A 27188-nucleotide genomic window follows, 5' to 3' on the forward strand; every position below is an offset into this window, starting at 1 on the left:
TTATTATACCGTGGTGGGGAGGTGGAAAAGTTCTTACGAGGCAAAAATGGGACAGAGTAAGCAAAACAGTTGAAAATTTTAGTGTAGAAAATCGTAAGTGCATCGTCAATAGTTTTATTAGCAAAGTCAAAATCGGTGGCACTGAGAAGAGTATTTAGTTTCTAAAAGTCGTTTTTTCGAAAGTTAAAGAAGTATTCGGGAGCTGTGGAAGTGTGGGATTGCTGATAAGAAAAAGAGAAAAGTAAGGGAGGGTGAAAATTATCTAGATTAGAAAGTAAGTGATCACACTCGATCACAATTGAATTATCAGGATCAGAAGTAAAGATGAGATCCAATTGTCTTTGAAGACTATTAGCAACACCGCTTACTTGAAAAAGACTTGAGTCTGCTATGCAGTCTAAAAATATAATTTCTTTTTCTGTCTTGGCGTTCGTAGGGTAGTATGAGGTGCCTTCATCAGTGGAGGTCCATTCAATGTGAGGGAGGTTGAAGTCACCCATGCATATTATGTCGTCTTTAGTACCAGCTGTGTTAAATAACAGATCTATTGCGTTCACGGCAAGTTGATACGAACTTAACGGTTGGGAAGGGCGTATGACAGTAACAGCACATGATAAACAAGTTCCGAGATTCTAATTTGATTTTAACTGTGATAAATTCGAAATCTGTTGACTGTGAAGAATCGAACAAGGTAGTATCGAAACGATTATTAACAGACAGCAAAACAACCCGACCAGACAAATTACTATCATTAATTTCAGTATCTACACGAAAAGTAGTGTAATCAGATGGGAATAACTGGCTACTCAGAAAACTAGGAGTTAAATTTGTTTCAGTTAGAGCGAAAATGTCGTAAGGTAGTTTTTGTGAGTTAAGGAACACAGTAGATGTTTTAGTTCGAAGCCCCCTAACATTTTGATAATATATGGTAATACAAGATGGGGGACTATTTCTTATTATCTCGGGTGAAATGGGGTTAAAGACGAAACAAATTGTTGCGATTGGTGCGGCGTTGGTTGAAAGGAATGGTCTTTGATCTCACATACCAACCATAGGCTAAAAGATCTTGTGAGACCATCTGATTTGTGACGTTGAAAGCTTCATGGAACGAACTGTATATGTTTCGAAGAGTGGCAGGGTTGGTAGGAAGACCTTCTTGTTGGATTGAAACAATAACATTGGTTTTAGTCTTGCCTTCAACACAAACATACTCAGGTTTATCATAAAGGAAGGCCAAATAAAGTCGAACGTTATCATAAACGCGACGATCCCTTAGTCGACATGGTGTAACGAGTTTCAGCTGAATTTGCGTTTTGAATGGTAAGCTTAACAGAAGGGGGGAAAAGAGGATCAATGAAACTGGGAACGTTAGGTGTGGTGTGAGCGTTATTAGGACTGGCATTCCTATTTTCTAGGTTTGAAGGAGTATCAGATGATGCAAAGGTATTAGGTTTTTTAAGTATAGTAGCACCAGGGTTTAGAATATGTGAAAAAGTGAAATTGGGATATTTTGTATTTACATTTATTTGTTTTTCTTTCCTAAAGGGAGAATTTTCAGTGTGGAGGATTTTAGATATAAGTTTAGTTTTGGGGAAAAGCTTAGAATTATTGTTAGACTTAAATAAAGACTTATAATTAATAGATCCGGATAGATCAATCCAAGGAGTGATCGTCATTTTACTTTTGTGTAAGAAATGAGTAAGGTGAGAGAATAACCATTCATATGTTTGAGGCACGCAGATTTTGAAAGTTCCAATGTTATGACGGTTGCAAATTTTGAGATCTATTCGGTAAAATTTTTTGAAATAGTGTCGAAGCCATGAATCCTTAGCAAATCTAGGAGCGTTGTTCACTATGAAGTATACAGGTTGCTTTCTTTTTAATCTTTCAAGACGACTATTCCATTCTGTAAGTGTCCAGGTGGTACCGAATTGGACTATATATCGATTGGACTGCGAAGAGTTTGAAGGTGTAGGCGATGGATTTTCGTGGTTTTGTTCGGGGATAACTGGCGTAAAAGCTGTTGCAGGAAAATCAAGATTCTGAAGTTCGTGGTGAAGGGATTTGTTGTTAGTGACTGGATGGTCTTGTGACGTTGGATTATGTGAAGCAGAAGTTGATGCGATACAATCACAAGCGCATGTATTGTACTGTTTTACTTAATGTTACTTTCTGACTTAATTAATGTATCCATTGATGATAAAATTAAACGTCTTCAACTAAATCAACTAATATCTACTTGTTTAGACCAAAACTATTTTCACTTCAACGGCAAAAACTACAGACAACTATCAGGTTTAGCGATGGGATCATCATTTTCGCCATTTGGAGCTGAATTATATATGGATAATTTTGAAAAGACATTGTTTTCGACAGTAAACAATCATTTAAAATATATATTCTTTTGGACTCGCTACGTAGATGACATCTTTTGTGTTTGGACGGGCACAGAACGCAATTTGAATGTTTTTCTAACTGATGTACTCAACAAAGTTGATAATAATATTCAGTTTACGCTTGAATTCGGAGGGAAATCCTTAAATTTCCTAGATTTAAATATATCTTTGGTAAATAATTCGCTTCAATTTGATATATACAGAAAGGCTACATACACCGATATCATAATACAAAAAAGTTCTACTCACCCTTGGTCTATAAAAATGTCGGCATTCCATTCACTACTTGACCGACTACTTCGTGTTCCATTGAGTCCTGCCAACTTCAAAAAAGAACTGAGAACCATCATACAGATCGGCAACAATAACGGTTATGATAAGAAAATTATCTACAACTTGCTCCGGCAAAAATCAAAAAAAATTTGCTTTAAGATCAATTTTTCCGACGATCGACGAGAAAGATCCAGTTGAATGGCGAAAAATTCCTTACATAAAAGGTATTTCCGAGTTTCTCATTGAACCTCTCAAGAAAGCTAACATAAGACCAGCTTTCTTTAATGATTCAACTTTAAAAAATGTTATTTGCAACAACAAAATATTTCCTAAAGCCAATCAACTGAAGAAGAGCGGTATATACAAAATAACGTGTAGTGATTGTGACGGAGTTTACATTGAAAAAACCGCGAGAAATTTGGAAAAAAGGTTCAACGAACATGTAAGAGCAGTTTCTTATTCGGATCCTTCTTCTGGCCTGTCGCAGCATCTCCGTTGTTCTGGTCATTCGTGTTCAATTGAAAACATTGAACTTCTTCACAACCTAAGTTCCGGAAGGGTTTTAGATAAATTTGAAATTTTTGAAATAAATAAACTCAAATTACAGGGACAAAAACTCCTTAATAATCAAATTGATTTAACTAATAATAGTCCACTTTTAAATATAAAATTATAAGCTTTAAAAATTTCTCTAGTCATCACTGTTTGTTTGTTAACTCTTATTATGTATTTAACCTTTGTAACTCTTTTTTATATGTAAACGTATGAGTAATGTCAGTTCCTGATGATGTCTTCATAAGACGAAACGCGTCGACTCATTTTTATTAAAATAACATTTATCAACATCATTGTGAATCTTTAAAATAACAAGTGTTTTATTATTCTTTTATAATTCGGATGTAGCTTGATGTATAGCATTGGATTCTTTAATTAAGAACTTTGCAAGGATAACTGTGTTGCTATTAATTTTTTCGTATGTAGTATAGAAGCCCTTTTCAATTGATTTTATCATCATTGATTGTTCTTTCATGGACCCTGCTATTCTAGATATGTTATCTTCTATGGGGTTAAACGAGGATGTTGATGGTTCAAGCGATGTCTTCATGTTATTGATTAGTTTAGAAATTTTCTTGAACTCTGAGTTTTAAAGGTTTGGAATAACATTTGAGTTTTCAAAATACTCAGCCATTTTTGGGGGGCAGATTTTAATGATGATTCTATTTTTGAGAGTCTTGATTTTAGTGACGTATGATTTGTTTCAATACATTTAGTGGTAGATTCATTGTTTTCATCCAATAAATCATTAATTTTATTGAAATTTCGACAAATACTATTCTTAAACTCAATATTATCTTCGGACAGCAAATTAATTCGTTCATTTGTACATTTAACTGCCATCATTAGATGTGATAGAGTAATTATTCTACATTCTTCACAGTAATAATTGAAATTATTAGAATATTCGGCCAGATGAGTCTTGGCGTTTCTACTCAATCCAACACATATCGGATGAAAAGCCTTTCCACAAATACCCTTGCAAACTACCCATTCACAAGTTTTATCGCTAATGGTGCAGTTAATATTACCACAAGTGATTTTAGTATCCATATTTAATGTACGTAATGTAAATTTTATATGTGTTCAGCTTTTCTATTTTACATATTATTCTTATTTTTTTTTTTTTTTTTTTTTTTTTATTATTTTGATAACAAAATTGTTATAATTTATTTCTTTCAGTGTATTTGGAACTTTTCGTTTTGTGAACTTTTCGTTTTGTGAACTTTTAGGTTGCGGAATTTAGTAAAGCTTCAAGATGGTTTGTGCATTCACTAACTATTGTGATTTGATCTCAAAAAAACATCGAATGAAATTGTTTTTATAATTATTGGCGAGAAAAGCGAACAAATATATTTTTGATGTAGTATCGAAAAGCTACAGGCAGAACATCCCTTCAAGCAAGAAAACTGAGTTCAACAAAGAAACTCCGACCTCAGACCGCGAAAATCGGGCTTGCACTCACACACTTGCAACTTTTTGTGTATGAACACAAAGTCGAACGAGAATCGTGGTGAAAAATGAGAAAAGGAAAAGAAAGACAAGGCCAACAAGAGCCAAAGCGTCATTTTGTTATTTTTTGTTGAAGTGTTTGGTCGCGTCGTGTCTCGTGTCGTTGTTTGTATAATGTTAGTTTATTAATTATAAACAATTTTATTAAATTATAAACAATATGGAAAACAAAAAAGCTATGTTTTATATATCGCTCAAAGTGTTTGGGTTAAAATGTTGTTTCTTCTTGTGTTGTAGATGTAATCTCTAATGATGAAGAAAAATCTAGAAGGTGAAACATGCGATTGAGTATCTAAAAAAACACCAACAACAGCAGCAGCATCAAATGAAATAAAATGAAAAAAAATGTATTGTATTTTATATTGTATTTATTGTGAAAATTTCGTTTGCCAAAATAAAATAAAAAATAAAACAGTTTCAGTGAAAAAAAAATAAATCTTGTTCTTTTTTGGTCGCAAATGCGAAATGTCATCCCTTTCTTATTCCTCTTTCTGGTAGGTTTTCGCTGCTCCGGCTCAGGTCCGCCTTCGGCTCCGTTTTCTCGGAATGGAGATTTTCACCACACCAATACATATGCAATCGACTTCGCGGTGATTATAATTTCCATACTAATTTGAGCCGCCTTCGGACCAGTTTCTGATCCGAAGTCGGACTCAGCTCCGCCTCAGGTGGAGCGGATTCGGACCGAGGTCGGACCTGTTTGCTTGAAGGGATATGCTAAAAGTTGAACTCACCGGGCCAGATGAGACAAAAAGCCAAATTGTTGATGTTGCAGGCCAGCAAAAAAGATTTTGTATGGTATTATTTGCAGTAGTTACAGGCAACGACGAGGATTGTTGAAGTATTTCAATGAGCTTCCACAGCTTTCGATGAAATGTAGTCCACAGAGTAGGCTCAGAATGAAATATAATAATTTGTTTTGATGTAGTTTCAATGTTTTTGCTTCTTTTCGGCAGAACATATAAAAAAAATTGCACTCACCAAGAAAGACGAGGCAAAAGCGTTTACAAAACACTTTACACAGTGAGGGAGAGAGACCGATGAATGTAGGCGATGATCAAAGTCACTCAATCACAACAAAGAATGTTTGTAAGGAATTGTAATTTAATAAGATTTTTAATTTGTAAGATAATCTATCAAATTGAATCAAAAATCACTCGCGAGGAAAGAGTTAGTGATGAAATTGGTTTATTGATGAGATGGAAAAACTTTTTGTATTAAAGGTTGATACTTTATATGAAATAAAATCGGGAATTGCGGACGTATGGAAAAAACCAGGCAGCTAGAATCGGTGTTGTCACACAAGTTATTCCAGAAAGACGCAAGAAGAAATCGGTTTTGTCAGCAGCAATTCGAAATGAGCTTAGCTTGATAGAAAACATCTTCTTCTTCTTCTCCATTATCGACGATAGTCATGATCTCGGATGGGGTCACAGCTCTCCCACTCTACTGCTTCACACTACGGCTCCGCATGTGGGGTTAGCTGGGTTGACCTCAGGAAACGTCGGCAGGCTTCTCGATTTTGAATTGTTCCATATCTAAGGCCAACTGAATGCAGTTGTCGTTGCATTTGTCTTCTCCATGAGTTCTTAGGCTTGCCTCTTCTTCGCGATTGCGTTGGAATGTCGAATGCGATCGCCTTTTGAACTGGGTTCTCAGGGTTTCTTCTTTGTACATGACAGTACCAGCTTAAACGGTCATGCTGTATTTTATCCAAGACGGTATTTTTGACGTGAAGACTTCCTCGGATTTTCTTGCTTCTTATTCGATCAAGCTTTGTTACTCCTGCTGTCATACGAAGCATCTTCATCTCTGCTGCTGTCAGTTTACTCTCATACGTTTTGTACATTGTCCAACATTGTGAACCGTATGTAAGTGCTGGGCGAACAACTGCAGTATAGAGCTTTCCTTTTAGTTTAGGGGGCATTTTTCGGTCACAGAAGATGGCAGAGTTTTCGCGCCACTTCATCCACCCTACACTTATTCGGTGGTTGATGTCGTCATCACAAGAAGCTTGGTTGTTGATCATAGATCCAAGGTATTTGAACTTTTCGCACTTGGGAAGTATTTTGCCATTCAGGTAAATGTCTGGAATAGGGCCATCTGGGTCAGAAAATGGACAGCAGAGATATTCTGTCTTTTTCGTGCTTATCCGGTACCCACTTCCCTCCAGAACATCGACCCATACATCAAGTGCTCGTTGCAGGGATGTTGGATCTTCACTTATGATGGCGCCATCATCAGCAAAGAATAACTGACTCACTTTCGGATCCGTCACTTTTTCTTCAAGCAGAAAGTCAAGGACGGTGATAAAGAGCAAAGGACTCAGGACGCTTCCCTGGTGCACACCGACTTTAATTGGGAACTCTTCGGTGACTCCTGCGGGGCATTTTACCTTCGTTTTTACTTCCTCGTACATGTCCTTGATCATCCGCACGTAGATTTCCGGAACCCCTCGCTGTCTCAGGGACACCCATATCAGATCTCGTGGTTGTCTATCGAATGCCTTTTCGAAATCAACCAGCACAATATGCAAATCCCTTGAGGAATCACGGTGTTTTTCCATTCGGATTCTTAAACTCTGTGGTTGATTTACCCGAGACAAACCCGCACTGGTCATCAGACAGCCGTATTATTTTTCGCAGTCGGCCGTCCAAAATCCGCTCAACGATCTTCATGGTGTGTGACATCAGCTTAATCGATCGGTAGTTATCACAGTTTCGTGTGTCCCCCTTTCCTTTGTAGATTGGGAGAAGGAAACTTTCTCTCCACTGATTTGGCATTTGGTCACCGCTAATGAGTTTGGATATGAGAATCGTGAGCCATTTACACCCAATGTCTCCCATCTTCTTCCAGAACTCAGAGGGTATTTCGTCTGGACCAATCGCCTTTCCTTTCTTGGAGTTTTTCACCGCCACGCTAACTTCTTCGACTGTAAGGTCGGGTACTTCTTCTAAATTAGGTTCGGCTGTTGGAAAGTACCTAAATCCTGGGAAATTGCTCATTTAGGAGTTCGTCACAATACTGTCGCCACCTGTGGAGAATTTTGTCGTCATTCACAAGTAGTAGGCTGCACCCTTGTTCATCTTGGCATGTCGCAGTTCCTGGAGAGCCTGGTTTGCATCAGCAGCTGGATCAGATATTTCCTTAAGCTCGCGATACATGCTTTCCGTACTCTCTGCCTTATGCTGGGCGCATTTCTTCTTTGCTTCCTTCTTGTAGCGCTTGTAGTCCACTTCAAGTCGTGCTTTTTCATCTCTATTATATGAGAGGGGCATTTGGACCAAGCTTGGAAAGCGGTCTTTTTCCTTGATATCACTGCTTTGACTTCATCGCTCCACCACCATGTTTCTTTTTCCCGTTGGTAGTTTCCTTTAGATGTTCCTAGCAGTGACCTCGCCTTCACCAAGCAAGTTCTTTGCAGAGAGTCCCACATATTTTGTACTCTGCACTCTTCGTTTTGTAGTCTGCTGATGGTTCCGCACAGATAATTTCTCATAACAGAGATGAATGCATTGCCTTTTCTTTTGTCCAGGTTGTACCACTTGATACCTCCGGTAGCCTCTCTTTGTTTGTTTGCCGCCTTCGTCTCCATAAAAAATTCTGTCAGTAGGAGACGGTGTTGCTGGGCGATCGCTTCTCCTAATATCACTTTGCAGTCTTTCACTAGCGGCTTCATGAAACTAGATACCAGATGGTAGTCGATCTGTGTTTCATTTCCATGCTATAAGTGATAAGGTGTCGGCTTTGTTTAATGAACATGGTATTCAACACAAGACCATGTGACCTGCACATGCTTAGAATTTCTTCGCCAGGAGGGTTACTAGCTCCGAATCCAAGGCCACCATGGCAGTCCTCATAGTCTTCGTTGCCGTTTTTTACATGTCCATTTAAATCTCCACCCACAAACAAAAGCTCTTCCTTTGGGATGTCTTTAATGAGGTTGTAGAAGTCTAGCCAGAAAGCATCTTTTTCCACCTGCTCACATCCAATTTGGGGAGCATATGCACTGACTATATTCCACACCTTTCCTTCCATCACCAGTTTTAGAGACATCAATCGGTCACTGGACTTCGAAATAGCTAAAACGTTTCCAAGAAGCTTTTCCGCAAGGATGACACCGATTCCGTTTCTACCTTGCTCTGTTCCGTAGTAGAACATCTTGTATTGTTTTGTCTTGACGTCTAAGAAACGGGCTCTGTTTCCAGTGTTTCGCCACTTGGTTTCTTGGACGCACAAGATGTCCACTCGCCTCCTCTTCATCATCTCTTCTAATTCACAGCTTCGGCCGTTCATACTACCCACGTTCCAACTCGCGACTCTCAATTTTCTTCTAACCTCGTGCATTACTTTGCTAGCCCCCGGAATCCGTATAGCTTTTTCGGAAAATTTCGCGAAACGTTTTTCGCAAATTGTCGACACTGGCATGCTCCTGTTTTTGTAATGTGATCGTCTTTTACTACGCTGTTGATCTCCAGTCGCCTAACCCAAGGAATTGCATGCACGCTTAATGGAAAGCTCTTAGATGTTGGTGTGTGTCGCTAGGGTCACCTTGATGTTGACCTGTGCTCTGAATATGTCGGAGTAGCTCATATAAGGAACTGGTGACGCTACCGTTGATTCTGTAAATGAATTCTTCCGCTACCGTCAATTGTTGGGAGTGCCTTGGTGGGAACACTCCTTCGTGGGGGGGGGGGGGGGTAATTAGTAGCAACAGCCTACTCCGCTTCGACCTGTCGACCATGGGAGGCCGTTCTGCGAAAACCAGTTTCGCGATCGCATAGCTCTTAGCTTCATAGTAGTAGTCACCGTAAGCCCTTCCGCCACGACAAGGCTTACCACCATGGAGGTATTGATAGAAAACATCAATAACAGAAATTAATTTTTCACATTAAGAAAAATATTTGCATTTTGTTTTAGATTCTATTATAATTGTAGAAGACCAAAAGAATTACGAAATACAGGCCAACTAACGGTTAATGAGTTAAAACAAGGAACCCGGTGGATTATGGTTTAAACTCAAAGAACCTCATTTCCAGAAGATTATCATGTCTTAGAAGGAAGAAGGCTTGTAAATAGAAATTCATCTATAGCATCGCTTACTCCCTATTTTGATGAAAAAACTAAAATAATTCGAGTCGGTGGAAGATTGGCCTATGCGAATATCTCTCCAGATGCTAAGCATCAAATTCTAATTCCACAAAATAATGTAATAACTAAATTGATTTTGACAGATTTACATCGTAAACATATGCACGCTTCACATAGAGCGTTAATAGCTATCTCTAGACAACAATATTGGATATTAGGTGTTGGACATGCAGCTCGACAAGTTATTAGTCGATGCATCATTTGTTTTAGAGCGAAGCCAAGATTCATCAACCAAATGATGGGAAATATGCCTCCAGAAAGGGTGAATGTATCGAGACCTTTTTATCACTGCGGTGTTGATTTCTGCGGGCCCATTAAAACCCACTACAACGTCAGAGGCAAGAGTCCTACCAAATCATATTTGGCTATTTTTGTTTGTTTTTCGACTAAAGCTGTACACATAAAAGTAGTTGGAGATTTATCGTCTCAATCATTCATATTCGCCTTAAAAAGATTTATAGGAAGGCGAAGACTTTGTCACACAATATTTTGTGACAACGCAGCAAGTTTTGTTGGTGCTAAGAGTGAGTTAGCAGAACTAACAAAAGTATTCAATTCAAGAAGAATACAGTCAAGTATCCAGACTTATTGCCTAGAAGAAGGAATAAAGTGGAAAAATATACCACCTCGTTCTCCTCACTTTGGAGGCTTGTGGGAAGCTGCTGTAAAATCTGCAAAGACGCTTCTCGTTCGTCATCTAGGCGAAGTTTCATTGACGTATGAGCAGTTGCTTACTGTGGTCATACAAATAGAAGCAATATTGAACTCTCGACCGCTAACACCGTTGTCATCTGATCCAAACGATTTTGAAGCTCTTACACCAGGGCACTTCTTAATCGGAGGTCCTCTTACGGCCATCGCAGAACCAGATATAACAGACAGCAAAATAGGCAGTCTAAACAAATTTCGGCAAATGCAACACATACAACAGCATTTCTGGAAAAGGTGGTCTGCCGAATATTTACATCTTCTGCAACAAAGAGTTAAATGGGAAACAGAATCGAACAACCTTAAAAATGACACATTGGTGCTCATTGAAGAAGATAATATTCCTCCTATGCGCTGGAAACTTGGCCGAGTGATCGAGACATTTAAAGGAAGTGACAATAAAGTACGCGTGGCTAACGTTAAAACGCAAACTGGAACGTACCAACGAGCGATACAGAATCTTTGTCCTCTTCCGATAGACGAGCTAGATTATCCTCCTCCAACAAGTGAACCAGATTATCAAGAAAAAAATCAACATGCAAGATGTTTAAGATCAAGAAATTAAAAAAAAAATGACATTACTGTCAGTCTTGTTTTTGGTACTTTTACTGATACCCACATCTTTATGTCACTCACAAACACAGGAACAAATAAATATAAACAAACTTGATGATGGCGTTGGCATATACTTTGAAGACGTTGGCATATACTTTGAAGACGTTGGCAGAATTCGAACAGTAAACACGTATTGGAAAATATTTGTGTATTACAATCTGACAACGTACTGGCAAGAGTTTGATGAGCTCAAAACATATGTCAATAAATTGCGAGATCTGTGTACAAAAGAAATAGCTCATCAAATGTACTACATACCAACAATAGATACAATGCAAAGCAATTGCTTCAAACAAATTGCTTCAAAATTACCATGCGCCAAAATACGAAAGATCCAGAATAGCAAGATCACCCTTTGACATCGTGGGAACTTTGGCGCATAGTTTGTTTGGTATACTAGACCAAGAAAGTGCTGACAAAATACAAGTCCAAATCAGCAATGCATACAAAAACGAAGATCAGTTGATTGAACTTTTGAAAAAACAAAGTTCGATTGCAGATGCTACTTCTAATATTTTGAAACGAAACCACATCCAAGTTCAAGAACAATTTAAGGCTCTAAATGAACACCTTCAAAGTACAATGGCAATCTTCAGCAAGAAGGACAAGGTTAACGAAGTACGACAAAACCTTGGATCTTTGACGTCTTATTTAATTCTTGTCCTCACAAATTTCGAGCATATACAAGATCTACTATTAGATGTTCTATTGGTTTTAAATCATGGAAACATAAATCCACATTTTATAACCCCTCATCAATTAAGTGAGCAGCTGAAACTCGTAAGAAGCAATTTACCTTCTTATTTATCATTGCCTGAAGGTTCAGTCATTGACATGTACAAGATGTCAACTGTGAAAGGCCGTTTCTTAAATAATTCAATTGTTTTCGAAATGCTATTGCCACTAACTGATGCTGAAGAATTTCAACTTTTTAATCTTCTTAATGTTCCTATAATCCACAGAAACAACACGTTTATGGTAGAAACATCTGCGCAATATTTAGCTGTGTTATTGCCTAGAGATAGATATTTCCTAGTGAGTGATTTAAAGCTAGGGGCATGCAAACGGTTGGTGTCCAAGAAATATATGTGCAACCAAGTTCATCCAACCATTATCCAGCAAGGTAACTCCGAGATATGCGAATTGGCATTACTAAACCACAAGGAGGAGAGCTTTAAAAAATGCATCTTAAGGGCGACACCTCAACAAAATGTTTGGATGAACTCAAATCATCTAATAGCTGGATTTTCTCTATCCCATCAAAAATGTCTGGACATTTGATTTGCGGTGATAAGAGCAACGCCGTTACTTTGTTTGGAAATGGGGTTCTGGAATTCAAAAAATCTTGTATTTTACAATTGCCCAACATTGTCATCAAAGGTAAAATTAATTTTGAAAGCATAATAACGTCACCTTTTATTCCTAGCGCTAATGCAAGCAGTTGGCTCATGAATCAAGAACCATCAACAATAAAACCAGCAACGATTGTCGAAGAATATCACATTGACCTATCCGAATATAATGATTTGAAAAAAAATATCAAGGATATAATGGACATGTCTAAGGAACTACCAGTCCCCACTGACATCGACGTTCATGATTACCATCACTATGGAAGCAGTCTTCTTCTATTCATATGCATGATTGGGATCATCTTCACTCTTTATTGGCGGAAAAGAAGGCCAACTCCTATGCCGAGAACGTTTGAGGGCAACGTATAGATTTAAGTTAAATACTTAAGTTAAATAGTTTGAATCTAATTTAGAGAGTTAAAAACCCTCAAAAGGGGGGAGTATGTTCATATTTCATTTTAAATTCCATTTTTTGTAGAGTGCAACCATAATCTTTTTTGTCATTAATTTATGCAAGCGTGTGAACAGCTAAAATTTTTGTGTTTCACGGATCTTATTTCCGATTTTGTATATTTTCGTTTTTACCTGTTCCCACGCTTGAATATTATTGCATAGTTGCACTTTTAAATTAATAATTAATTTTCATTTGCACTTTTTTCAACCTATCATGTATTTCTTGTCCTTAAATAAAATTCAGTTTTCTGTAAACCCTTGGAAGTTAAACATCGTGATTTTTTTATTCCGTTTGAGAAGTTAAACATCGTGATTTTTTTATTCTGTTTGAGAATTAAACAGTAGGCCTAAGATCTCCTGGTACAAGCAAACCAGAATTCTGTTGGAACAGAACAGAAATGGAACAATACAATAATGGAAGGTGGATCACTAGTGTGAAGCAGAGTCATGGGAGAATAATGATCCCCTTGACATCCAGATCGTAAGTGCGCTGAATTAGAGGCGGAAGAAGATTGAATATTGTAAGTACTATATCATATGATCTTAATTGGTTCACTTTGTAGCGGTCAATTTGATCACAACAAGTTTTCGCTACCCACCATGTTTACCCTTTAGTTAATTGTTCTTCAACCCCCTTCTTTTGCAACCCTATGCCTTTTCTTTGACCTATTAATCTATTAATTCTGTTCCCTTCATTGATCTCTATAATCACAGATCTCTATATGGAGATCAGTGTCTATAATACACTAATCCAGAGACCAGAAATAACAGTCAACCTTTATTTTCAATCGGTTTCTCTCTGAGAGTTACCAAATTACTTTGAATAGTTTCGGTTAAGGTTTGAGATTTATTTTTAAAAATCAAAAATAAAGGTTATCGGGTGAGATTTATTTTTTAGTTTTTTTAATATCTCTCAATGGTTGAGATTTTTACAAAAAAATAAATGGAAAAGGTCAACCTTTAACCGTTTTCGCTGAAAATAAATCAAAAATGGTCAATTCAAAGGAAAATGTCGAATATGTCAAGAATGTCTTCATATTGCAAAAATAAATATGAAAAAGATGGTTTTTCTAAGTTTATGTATTAAATAATGTATGAACTAAATAGACTCTCAAAAGTTCCTTAGGCCCAAGATTATATCTCTTTTCGTTTAAAGTAAAATCTAAAGACGAAAATGTTTTTCCACTGTGATTTGAGTCGCTGGGACGACAAGCACAACAATGGAATTTCGAATATTTCAAGAGACCCACGTTCTAATATCTAGGTCAAAGCGTTCAGCTTCCAGAAGCGTTTTCGCCCGCCCAACTTCAAACGGCTTTATAACGGAATTTTGAAAAAATGAAAAAGGTAGCGGGGACTTTAACTTACATTTGGGTACAACTCCCATCCCTGTAGGGATTGCCCACCTTTCAAATGCGATTTTCTCGGAATTTTGAAAAATAAATCCAAAAACCCGATTATACCACTATCGGTTAGCTGATATGGCATATGATATATGATTTCATTTGGCATCACTCCCATGTCTCTAGGAATTGATACATTTGCAGATGAGATTTATTTTTTTCTCTCAGCGATAAATCTCACTGGTTGACCGAAACATAAAAAAATACAAAATAAAGGTTTCTCTCAGACCTTGACCGAAATCTTTCATTTTTAAAAATAAAGGTTATTTTATGACCTTTATTGAAAATGGTGACAAATAAGAGTTATTAAGGAACCTTTGAAAAGGTTGAGATTTATTTCTGATCTCTGCACTAAACAGTGTATTCCCTACAAAGTATAACACTTTTTGATGACCCAATTGAAAACGACATTTGTCCATTGATCTCTATAATAAACTGGATAGTGGATTCATAAAAAATTGTTGAATGAATTTGAAACCATTCGTACGAAATGTACTATGTAATCTATGTATGTTAAATTTTAGGCAGTTTTTTTCTATTTTAATAATCTTTGCCATGCGGTTTCAAGAAGAGTTTTTTCTTTCTTATCAGTTTCCAAATCTTTATTGTCCTGTTTCACTTTTTCTCTTTTGAGAAAAGTGAGATAGAATTGAATCGGTCATTTCAAAAACGACTACGACTTAAGTCCATCAGTTATCTGCGGTTTTTGAAATGACCGATTTCAATTGTACGAGGACAATACATCTTTTGTGTGATTTGTCTATTGCATAAACTGATCTCTATAATACTGTAACGAAGAATTACTGAACTTCTTTTAAGATAAACATCTGATTACACTACCTGTAGGGAAATGACTAAATTTAATCTATGACAAAAATTACATAATAGTAATTCAAATCTAGTTTCTACCATACGATCGACAAATAGTCAACATCTAGGGTAGGGTTAGGTCACCGGTAATATTCAAAAGCGAAAATCTTTTAGTTGTCCAAAATAAACCGGTTCGGATTCAAGAAGATCGTAAAAATTTAAAATGCCTTGCGGTATAAGAAACTCTACAAAAAAATAAATTAAAATTAGGCTGACCATTTTTATAAGTTTTAAAAAATTATTGACTGAAAAAACTTGATTTGAATTTTAAAATTAAGTGTACAGTTCTGGGTTTTTAAATAAGTATCTTTATAGTTGTATGTGTTGCCATTGCCCCTCACTCCTAAAGGAGAGGAGGTAGACCCCCCTCCCAATGTAAAAAAAGCTTTAAATTGACCATAAACTATATGTTCTATAAGTTTGAGATCTTTTAATGCTACAAAAAGTTGTTGAAAATAAAAACCCACCAAAAATACCCCCAAAAAAGTACGTTTTTTTCAAAAATTCATATTTCAAAACGCGGAGACTTAGAAAAAAATCCGTCATAGACCCCAAATTTGTTTTCATTATCTATTGAATGATATTATTTAAAAAAAAAACATCTATAACTTGGTTTTGAAATTTTTAAGAATTTTTTCAATACCATTGTCAGCCTTACAATAAATTTATCTATCGATTAAAAAAATTTATTTTTCTACAAAGTCGCGTTAAGAAAATAGCCTTTTTACTCCAGTCAAAGCGGCGGAAAAAAGGGCCTCACCTTGCGCAGAGAGGCACTGTCAGTTTTTATTTCATGGATCGATAGGGGTATATTTAAAAGGCTTAAACCCGATTTCTCACCACCTGATCATTCTTATTAGCGGAGTTATTCGCAAAAATGCATTTTTTGGGATATATTACTTCTAAGCTAATATCTTTGCTCCAGATTGTCGTAGACCAAAAAATAAACAAACATTCTCTTCCTTAAAATATTTTCTATCGTTGTATGTAATTTCATTGTATTTCAGTGAGTAAATACAAAATGGCAGCCATTTAAAGTCAAATTCTTGTTGTTAAAAAACACATTTTTGTCATTATTTCGAAAAAAGCTTATATCATGATTGACATTTTTCTAAACAATTTTGTAGCCCTGTTCATGTCCTGCATTTTACAGAAAAAATCAGCTCTTTATCACCAAAGATGGCCGAGCAATTGATAAATTAACGCATGCAAAACCGGTGCGAAAACACCCAAAAATATCGTTTTTTTGGGAATAACTCGGCTTCAGAGTGTCCTACGACAAAAAATAAAGCTTTTAATTGTTCGTTACAACATTTTCTATCGATTTGGTGCACATTATTTTTGTTGAAACAAATAAAAAATAAGTAATATTAAGTCAAAGACGTTTTTTTGTTTAGCAAACTCTTGCCTTATTATTTTGTAAACGGTGCAATTATTGGCTAAAAAAAATAAATTACTGTTGTAGTCCTTTAAATTATCTACAATTTAGAAAAAAATTAGCTCTCTACGACCCACACGAGCCGAGTTATTATAATTTTAAGAAAGCATCATTCCGTAAGAAAATTTAAAAAAATTTCCCTTGTTTATAAGTCGAATAACAGTTCTCAGTGAAAGGGGTTGTTTTCATTGTTTCTTGTTATAAGAGGATTTGTCTCATGTTTTTCGTTGGGCATTTGGAACTTTTTTAAAAAATTAATTTCTCGGCTCGTGTGGGTCGAAGAAAGCTAATTTTTTTTTAAATTGTAGATAATTTAAAGGACTACAACAGCAATTTATTTTTTTAGCCAAAATTTGCACTGTTTACAAAATAATAAGGCAAGAGTTTGCTAAACAAAAAAACGTCTTTGACTTAATATTACTTATTTTTTATTTGTTTCAACAAAAATAGTGTGCACCAAATCGATAGAAAGTGTTGTAACGAACAATTAAAAGCTTTATTTTTTGTCGTAGGACACTCTGATGCCGAGTTATTCCCAAAAAACGATATTTTTGGGTGTTTTCGCACCGGTTTTGCATGCGTTCATTTATCAATTGCTCGGCCATCTTTGGTGATAAAGAGCTGATTTTTTCTGTAAAATGCAGGACATGAGTAGGGCTATAGATTAGAAAAATGTTAATCATGATATAAGCTTTTTTCGAAATAATGACAAAAATGTGTTTTTTAACAACAAGAATTTGACTTTAAATGGCTGCCATTTTGTATTTACTCACTCAAATACAATTAAATTACATACAACGATAGAAAATATTATAAGGAAGAGAATGTTTGTTTATTTTTTGGTCTGCGACAATCTGGAGCAAAGATATTAGCTTAGAAGTAAAATACCCCAAAAAATGCATTTTTGCGAATAACTCCGCTAATAAGAATGATCAGGTGGTGAGAAATCGGGTTTAAGCCTTTCAAATATACCCCTATCGATCCATGAAATAAAAACTGACAGTGCCTCTCTGCGCAAGGTCAAATGACGCTTTGACTGGAGTATTTTTTGCAATTTTGTTTTAACTCTGTTTACCCTATTAAATGATGAAATTTAAAAAATCCTTCATTAATTTTAATCTTTAGTTTATTATTATTCAAATAAGCTATAGAAAATTTTCGTTTCTCCAATAGTTTATTTTTAATTTTAAATTGAAATTTTCGCCGCATTGCTAAAAATTTCAGGTGGAACGGGAGAAAATGGCGTCACTTTTTTTGTGAATGCTACTTGATTCATCGATTAATTAGACGTTATCACGTCAAAAGTCAGCAAAATAAATCATTTTACTTTTTTTTTAAGTGTGGCGTTATTTTATGGCTAGTAACATCGTTAAAAATAGAATGAAGCTATCAAATGCTTTTTGTTTTATCTTTATACAATCATTTTAGGTTGAAATACGTCCCATATAAAATCTCAGAATAAAATAGATTTTAAAATGGATAAGCCTGTAATTGCTGGAAGCTCCAAAACATGTTCACAAAATACTACCTCATTTTAGTTCAGTGTATTATTAGTTTCACTGTCATACCTTTCTGTAAAACACAACAAAAAATGAATGAAATTTATCAATTTCTTTTAATTTATAATGTAATGTTTTATTCCGGGTTCACAATAAAACTTATTTAATTTCCACTTGTATTTCCGTTCAAATAAGAACACACTTTATTTCAACTCAATTTACTTTTATTATTCGCTCAAACAAACACACTTTTAACTCACTTTATTTACTACTAACAATTCGCAACACTTTATTTCACTTTGTACTGTACTCTTTCACTTTCAAGATTAAAACTGTGTCCGGTCGGTGTCTACGCTGCCCTTTTATACCGGAATCTCGAGACTCGAGAACGTCCTCGAAGGCTCTCGTCCCTGTCTCTCGAAACTTCCTTTCCAGGAAGGGCATTTCATGCTTCCAGTCTAGTGGGATATTTTGAGATGTGTTCAGTGGGATATTTTGAGATGTGTTCAGTGAGATATTTTCTTAACTACTAAAGGTTCGTTCACATTTCTACCTTTGCAGTAGTAGGTAGTGTGTTCAGACTTCTATCTTAAAAGTAGTTCAGTAATTCATCGTTACATTGCCCCCCTCTTAGGATTGTTCGTCCCGAACAACTCCATTGCTTCTTTCACCATTATAACGATGTAAACGGTCACAAAGAACTACCTTTAGTTTGCCTCTTACCCCTCTTTGTATACGGTAAACCACGTCGTTAATTCTGGTTATTACTGTGTAAGGGCCTTCCCAGTTTTATTGTAGCTTCGGTGATAGTCCCTTTTGTCGGTGGCGATTGTAAAACCATACAAGTTCTTTTTTTTTTTTTTTTTTGTTTTTTTTTGTAGATTAGATTAGATTTATTGTTTCCATACTTCATTTTACAATATTTTACAATATCTTTAACTTAATTTCTAGTTTCTACAATTTTTATATACAGTACTGTATCTACTTCATTTATTTTTAATATGGTTCTTACATGAATATAAATTACTTGTTTTAATTTTTTTTTTTTTTTTTTTTTTTTTTGTTTTTAGTAATTAAGTTATATAGGTACATTGAGTTATTAAAGCAAGAAATAATAAAGAATTACACTTTGTGGCTATAAAAACCAGTAGCAAGTGTATTTACATCAATTTATAATTTCTAAATTAGAAATGAGCCGCAAAAAAAAAAATAAAAGAGTAAAGGAGAAAAACAAAAAATAAAAAAATCAAAATATAGAGTTTAATCAGTATGCAACATGCAAGTGCTTTTCAAAATATAAATATGTAATAATTCTAGAAAGAGGGAATGTAAACTTTGAAAGGATGCAAGCAATTAAAGAAAAAAACATTTAAAAATTTAAAAAAGTGAGACAGCAGTAATGATAAAATATTGGATTACAATTACGATATAACTTGTAGTAGAGTTTCCACCTCAGATCGAGAAAGCAACCAAATTTTTAATTTTTTTAAAAACATGTTACCTTGAGTAACCAAACTAGATAATTCTAGTGGTAACTTATTAAATATATGGGGTGCAATATTATTAAGAAAACGTCTAGAGTGCTCTTTGTTAACTCGAGGGACTACCATGTTAAGATTACTTCTTAATGGATAAGCTTCGTTTCTTTTATAATTGATACTCCCACTTCTAATGAAAAAAAATTTAAGCGCTTTATAAATGAAAAGATAACGTAGTGGGAGTATTTTCAAAGATTGAAATAAGGGCAATGAGGACACGAATCTGCTTCTAAATAACATCAACCGAATGATTACTTTTTGAGCAACAATAATAGATGACAAGTTACTCACGCAAGCACTTCCCCAACTTGCCAATCCATACTCTAGTCTTGATTGAACAAGTGAATAATAAATAGTTATTACAGGTTATTAGGGATCAATTTTCTAAGGTGATAAATTTTACTAATCGAAATGTATAATATTTTTTTTAAACACATTATATGGGACTTCCAATTAAGCTTACTGTCTATCATGACACCTAGATATTTGAACTCTTTCACGAACTCTAGAACAAAACAGCTATTCAAACAGTTTGTTTGTTGGCAACTGCTGTGGTGAAAGCATATATTCTCCAATACTAAATTGGAATTCGACAGTGAAAAACACATAGCTTTTGATTTAGAGCTCAATACCATCTGATGATATTTGAACCAGCTACCGAGTAGAAGAAGATCATGATTTAATTGAATTTTTACATTTTCAAAAGAGTTTTCTGCATAAGAGAGAGCAAGATCGTCAGCATAGCCAATAATGTTACCTTTTAGAGGCAGATTGAAAATAGAGTTTATGTATACTAAGAACATGATAGGTCCCGGCACAGATCCTTGCGGTACACCTGTATCAGGACAAGAATCTTCTCTGCTTAAGAATTGATTCACTCGAACTCGCTGTCTTCTATCTGTCAAGAATGACTTGAACCACTCAACAATGCTGCCTCGAAAGCCAACGTTATTAAGTTTATGTATAAGAATTTCATGATTCACGAGATCGAATGCTTTTGTTAAGTCGAGAAAAAGACCAGCTGACTTAAAATTCTTATCTATCATTTATCATTTATCTACTCAAAAACGCAATTATTGCATCTACAGTCGATTTTCCTTTAACAAAACCGAATTGAGATTTTTTAAAAAATTTAGTTTTTTCAAAGAAAGCAAAAATTTTATTGACTAAAATCTTTTCAAATAGTTTTGAGAAAACTGATAACAGCGATATCGGTCTATAATTTTGGGATCACTAGGATCACCTTTTTTAAAAACCGGAATGATAATCGAAGTTTTTAGTTTATCAGGGAATATTCCACATTGAAAACTGTAATTAATTAAATGTTTTAAGGGTTTCAAAATTAAGTATCCGATCTTTTTAAGAACGACATTGCTTACACCATCGATTCCACATGAGTTCTTTGACTTTAAGCTGTTTATAACAGAAAGAAGTTCAAGATCGCTTATTGGGCCAAAGTAAAATGAACAAGAAATGTTTTTATCATACAATAGATTTCTATTTAAATCATTTAATGTGATATTAGAATATGGCTTAGATTTGGCAGCAATATTTTTAAAGAAAATATTCAGTTCATTGCTAAGGTCTTCATTGCTAGTGTAAGTTTTATTTTCTATAACGAGTTTCTTTAAGGTATGGTCATTTTTTTCTTTGCATAAAATATCATTTACAATACGCCATTGTTGCCTGGGATTTGAACGACTTTCCACGAAATTGTTAGAATAATATGAAATTTTTTGATTGGCTATTAGATTCCGAACTCTTTTTTGCATTTCTCTATATTCTTCCTTAATAAGGGGCTCGTTAAGTTTTATTTTGTTTCTAGCATAAAATATATTTTTTTCTCTTATTTTGATACTTATTTCTTCAGTCATCCAAGGTTTAATTTTTTAATTTTTTGTTTTTGTTTAACCCTTGTGGAAGCTGAGATATAATTTTTAAGAATATCTAAGAATATGCTGAAAGCATCCGAGGGACAATCGCAGCTATATACAGGAGCCCACGATTTTTGAGATAAATAACATTTGAGTTTTATAAAATTAACTTCTAACATTTGTTCACTAGGAGAAATCTCATCATGATCACCGTGGTTGTTATCTATAGGAATAACATTCTTAAAAGAAAGTCCAGTTGCAAAATGGTCTGTAATGTTAAGTTCTAGAATAAACGGATATACACCAGAGAAATTTTTAGACTTAAGAAATACATGGTCGATACATGATTTTGATTGGTTAAATACTCTAGTAGGTCTATCAATCAACGACTGATAGCCCAATGATGACAATAGAAGCAGATACTCTTCACTTGCCCTCGTTATATTAAGTATATCTATATTAATGTCGCCTATTAGACATATGTCACTACTATTAACAGAGCACAATAGACATTTAAGATCGTTGAGAAAAATATCGAAGTGTACAAATTGCAATCGATAGATGCACACAAAAAACATAGATTTCTTACCCAATTTCAATTTAAGTACTACAACATCAGCGCTTTCAATATTTGAGGTAGACACCATTTCAATATCAAGATCTTTTGCTACAAAAATAACTGTACCACCCGCTGCATTATTTTCATTGCACTTTGCATACAGATTATACCCCGGAATATTATAATTACAAATTTCATTATTATACACCCAAGTTTCCGTAAGTACAACTACATGGGGCAATTTTGTAAAACAATTGACTAAATGACCACACAATGTATCAAAGTTTTTTCTTAGGCTCCTCACATTTTGTTGAAAAATTGTTAAATCTCTTGATGAATTACAAAAATTAGAACCAACAAATATATCATTACTCTGACTCACAATGTTTAGATCTAAAAGGTCATTTAAATTATTTTGCATTGTTTGTTATAGATTTGTTTTGATTTTTGTTTTGTTTTTTAAGTAGAACTAGTTACACTAAGTTCTTTCAAATCTTCAAGCTTCCTTATAAAAACGACCTTCGTTCCTGCGGCACGCCTCATCATGATTCGCCCCCTCCGTATCCATAGAAATTCATAATTATTTTGCTTTTTAGCCACCTTTGCCTCCCTGAGGATAGATTTCATTTCATTAGATAGCCAGTCATTGATATAAATAGTGCCATTGAAAGAAGGATTGATTAAATTTGCCTTGATAGATCTTTTATTTTTGTACATTGTAGACAATATTTTTTCTTTCATGGACCTTAACATCATCTTCACCACAACAACACCAGATTCAGAAGTTTTATTATTTTTACCGTTAGCTTGTATTTTTTTTTCTAAAGCAGAAGTCAATATCATCATTTGATATTTGAAGTCCCAGTCCAGCATTGAATATTTGTGTTACAGTATTATTTAAGCACTCATTTTCGTTAACTGGAACATTGTGAATCTCCAAATAATTTGCATGAAGTAACAATTCTGCGCTGCTTAGTCTTTCATTGTTCGCGTCTAGCTGTTGTTTTAATTTATCGTTCTCTTCTTTTAAATCATTTGCGATTTTGACTGCCTGCTCTAATGCAGTGAGACGAGTATTTATTGACTTAATTGTATTTTCTGTTGTTGTGAGAGTGGTCTTAACCTCAATTAATTGATCATAGATTTCTCTGAGTGTTATATTTGGAAGATCATTTACACTGCTAGATGTTGATTTTGTGTTTATGCACTCTTCACAATTCCAGATTTTTTTATTCTTTGTGTAATAATCAATTTTTTCAGTGGAAAGCATTGCACAATGTGCGTGAAAAAATCTGTTGCACTCATCACACTTTATTTTGCACAAATCTTCTCTACCAATTTTGTTATTACACCCTTTACAAGACATTCTTATTTTCTCTACTACTCTACGTCTTTACTCTTTGGCGGCTAGATCACGACTCCTTCTTGTAACCCCGTTTCTGTCGCTCGTGCGTCATATCTTGTTTTCATCCTGTCACTAGACGCTTTTATATTTGTCCTTGTCCGTTGGTGAATGTCAGCCAGTGTTCCTTTCAGATTATCTACATACTCATCCATTTCATGTGGCTCGTTTGGAACACTTCCAAATTTTATCTCACTTGGCAGGCGTATTGTTGAGCCAAATAGGACTTCCGATGGTGTATGTCCAGTAGAACTATGTGTTGCACTTCTATAGGCCATCAAGAATAATGGAATATGTCGGCCCCAGTCTCGTTGATTATCATTGACTACTTTTGACAGGTGTTCCTTAAGTGTCCTGTTAAATCGCTCAACCATCCCATCAGATTGTGGATGCCAAGGAGTGAGCAAACCTCTTGAAAGATCTTAGATTCGAAGTTCCTTCCTTGGTCGGAATGAAGTTCCATGGGTACTCCGAACCTGCTCACCCAATGAAAGACAATCTTATCCACAACTGTTTTGGATTCCTGGTTTGGAATGGCAAATGCCTCAGGCCATTTGCTGAAGTAGTCCATCACTACAAGGATATATCGATTTCCGTTGTTGGTTTCGGGAAAAGGACCTGCTACGTCTATTGCAATTCTCTCAAAAGGTGCACCCACATTGTACTGCTGCATCTTGCTTTGGATTTTTCTAGCTGGTCCTTTGCTAGCGGCACAAGTATCACATTTTCGGCACCACTTTTCAACGTCTTCTCTCATACGTAACCAGTAGAATTGCTGTCGTAGCTTTTCCAGCGTCTTGTTGATGCCTAAATGGCCTCCAGAAATTCCACCGTGCATCTTTCGGAGAACATCATTTACCTTTGACTGAGGTACGACTAGCTGCATTACATAGGATTTACCATCTGCGGATTCCCACTTACGCCTGAGTAGCCCTTCTTGCACATGAAGTGAGTCCCATTGTGCCCAATATGCTTTGAGAGTGGGGCTTCGGTCGGAGATGTCGACCCATTCTGGTTTCTCTTGATGTTCCTTCCATGCAAGGATGGGTTCGATGTCCGAATCTTCCTGTTGGGCCATTCTGAGTTCTTCATTACTCCAGCCGCAAATGGGATCAGCTCTCGTTCTTCTAACAGCGACAACTTCCTTTTCTTCTAGTCGTGTGCAATGCTTGCAGTCTTGCTTGCACGGGCGCCGAGATAATGCGTCTGCATTTGAATGCAGCTTTCCTCTTCGATGTTGAGTCTGACATTGATACGTCTGAAGTATCCCGATCCATCTTGCTACTTGACCCTCTGGATTTTTGAAGTTCAAAAGCCAATTTAGCGCACCATGATCTGTGCGAAGAAGGAACTTCTGTCCATAGATGTACTTATGTAAGTGCTTTGTTGCCAATACTAGAGATAGAAGTTCCCTTCTGGTCACGCAATAGGTTCTTTCTTGTTTCGAGAGTACCTTGCTGAAATATGCAACGACCTTTTCTTCTCCGTCATGAACTTGCGATAAAACAGCACCAACTCCAACATTACTTGCATCTGCGTCAATGATGAATTGTTTGCCTGGAGTCGGATAGGCCAGCACAGGAGCTTCACATAACCGCAGCTTTAGTTCCTGAAAGCTTTTCTCATACTCACCTGACCATTTAAAGGGTTTACCCTTCTCCGTAAGTTGGTGCAAGCTTTTGGCGATTCTCGCAAAATCCTTCACAAATCGTCGATAGTACGTTGCCAGACCGAGGAAACTCCGAAGTTGATGCTTGTCCTGAGGGGTTGGCCAGTTCTTCACAGTGTCAACTTTTTCAGGATCAGCCTTCACTCCTTGGGATGAGATGATATGCCCCAAATATTTAACCTCGGTCTTGAAAAGAGCACATTTCTTTGAATTCAACTTAAGATGTGCTTCTCGTAGCCTCTGGAATACAGCCCTTAGGTTTTCACAATGGTCATCAAATGTTTTTCCGTAAACGATGACATCATCCAAATAGACTAGGCAAGATTTCCAGGTTAATCCATTCAAAACGCACTCCATCAAGCGCTCAAAAGTAGCTGGGGCATTACATAGCCCAAACGGCATGACATTAAACTGCCACAGACCATTTCCTGTGGAGAAAGCCGTCTTTTCCCGATCTTCTGCATGGATTTCTACCTGCCAGTAGCCACTCTTCAAGTCCAAAGTCGAAAACCATTGTGCTCCTTCCATTGCATCTAGAGTATCGCTGATTCTTGGCAGTGGGTAGCTGTCTTTCTTCGTCACATCATTCAGCCTGCGGTAGTCGACACAAAATCGAGTGCTTCCATCTTTCTTTTTGACGAGAACTACCGGTGATGCCCAAGGGCTTTTGGAATTTTCGATCAGCCCATCTTTCTTCATTGTCGATATCATTTCTTTAACTTCACCTTGTTTGGCCAAGGGAAGACGTCTTGCTGGTTGATGAATCGGCCTAGCATCTCCTGTATCGATTCGATACTGCACCAGTTGTGTTCGGCCGTACTGCCCGCTGGGTGAAGAGAAGATATCAGCATATTCGTGATAAAGCCTTCCCGCAACATTAAGCTGATGTTGACTCAAGTTGTCTGAATTGAGAATTTGTTTCTTTAGTTTCTCCGAGTTCATAGTCATCTGTGTATCCACCTCGTTGATCTTAGTTATTGCGGCCACAGATTCACATTGCCCAACAACTTCTCCTTTCTTAAGCTTGATTGGGTACGGTTTGATGTTAAGTATCCGTACAGGTACCATGTTGTTCTTTGGTGCTACAAGAGTCTTCCTGATGATGATGTTTTCGGAACTTTGCTCAACTTCTGGTTCAACCATGAGGTATCGATGGCTTCCAACTTGGTCCACAAAAAATCTTTTGAAGAAGGAGGCAGGCACATGTCTTCTTTGATGACAGTTATAATTGTTGTCGAGTTTTCAGTGCCATAGACCATTGGAATCTCTACATTTCTGTATTTCAGGACTTGATTACCGATATCCAAAATGATTCCATGCTCCTTCATGAAGTCGATTCCAATGATGCACTCGTCACATATATCTGCCACCAAAAACACATGTGAAAACTCTAGTTCTGCCATACGGATCGTAAGACGAACTTCACCGTACACCCTTGCTGCTTCTCCTGTGGCGGTCTTCAGACGGTAGCTGTTGGTGTTATGTAGCCATGTCATCTTCACCAAGTCTCTTCGTACAATAGAGGCGGTGGCACCGGTGTCAATTGTAGCCACGTGTTGTTTGTTGTTTATGGTCGCCTCCACTGTCAGACTTTTGTTGTCTCGTTTAGTCTGCGAGACTTGAATTGTGGTTCTGGGGCCATCTTTGAGGGGCTTCTGCCCCTCAAAGTTGGTTTTTACTCGTTTTCCCGAATGGGAATCAAGCTTTGCATGAGTGTTAGTTGTATCGCTTACCTGTTGTTGGGCAATATTCCTGTTTCCACAGTGTTCGCAAGCAGTTCTTCTTGGTGGCAATCTGCACTGCCGCTGGAGATGTCCTGTCTTGTTACAGTTCCAGCATCGAGCAGCTCCGTCTCGCTGGTTTCTTTGGAATGCGAGTTTTTGACAAGAGCATTCCTCCACTGCAACTTCTCTTACCCGTT

The 27188-nt window shown here is 36.3% G+C and overlaps 1 protein-coding gene across 1 annotated transcript; it reads left to right on the forward strand.

Moving 5' to 3' along the window:
* The first annotated feature begins 9987 nt into the window (after positions 1–9987).
* Positions 9988–11569, forward strand: LOC129906506 (uncharacterized). The gene is made up of 2 exons (XM_055982291.1): positions 9988–11133; positions 11240–11569. Exons 1-2 carry the CDS (start codon positions 9988–9990, stop codon positions 11567–11569), a joined length of 1476 nt encoding a protein of 491 aa, XP_055838266.1.
* The last annotated feature ends 15619 nt before the right edge of the window (positions 11570–27188 follow it).

This window comes from Episyrphus balteatus, chromosome 1, assembly GCF_945859705.1.
Source record: "Episyrphus balteatus chromosome 1, idEpiBalt1.1, whole genome shotgun sequence".
In the NCBI taxonomy this organism is placed as follows: Eukaryota; Metazoa; Arthropoda; class Insecta; order Diptera; family Syrphidae; genus Episyrphus; species Episyrphus balteatus.

Coding starts and splice junctions, on each gene's coding strand:
- LOC129906506 (XM_055982291.1), top strand. CDS start 9,988: ATGCACGCTTCACATAGAGCGTTAATAGCTATCTCTAGACAACAATAT. Junction 11,134..11,239: donor ATCAAGAAAAAAATCAACAT/GCAAGATGTTTA, acceptor TCACAAACACAG/GAACAAATAAATATAAACAA.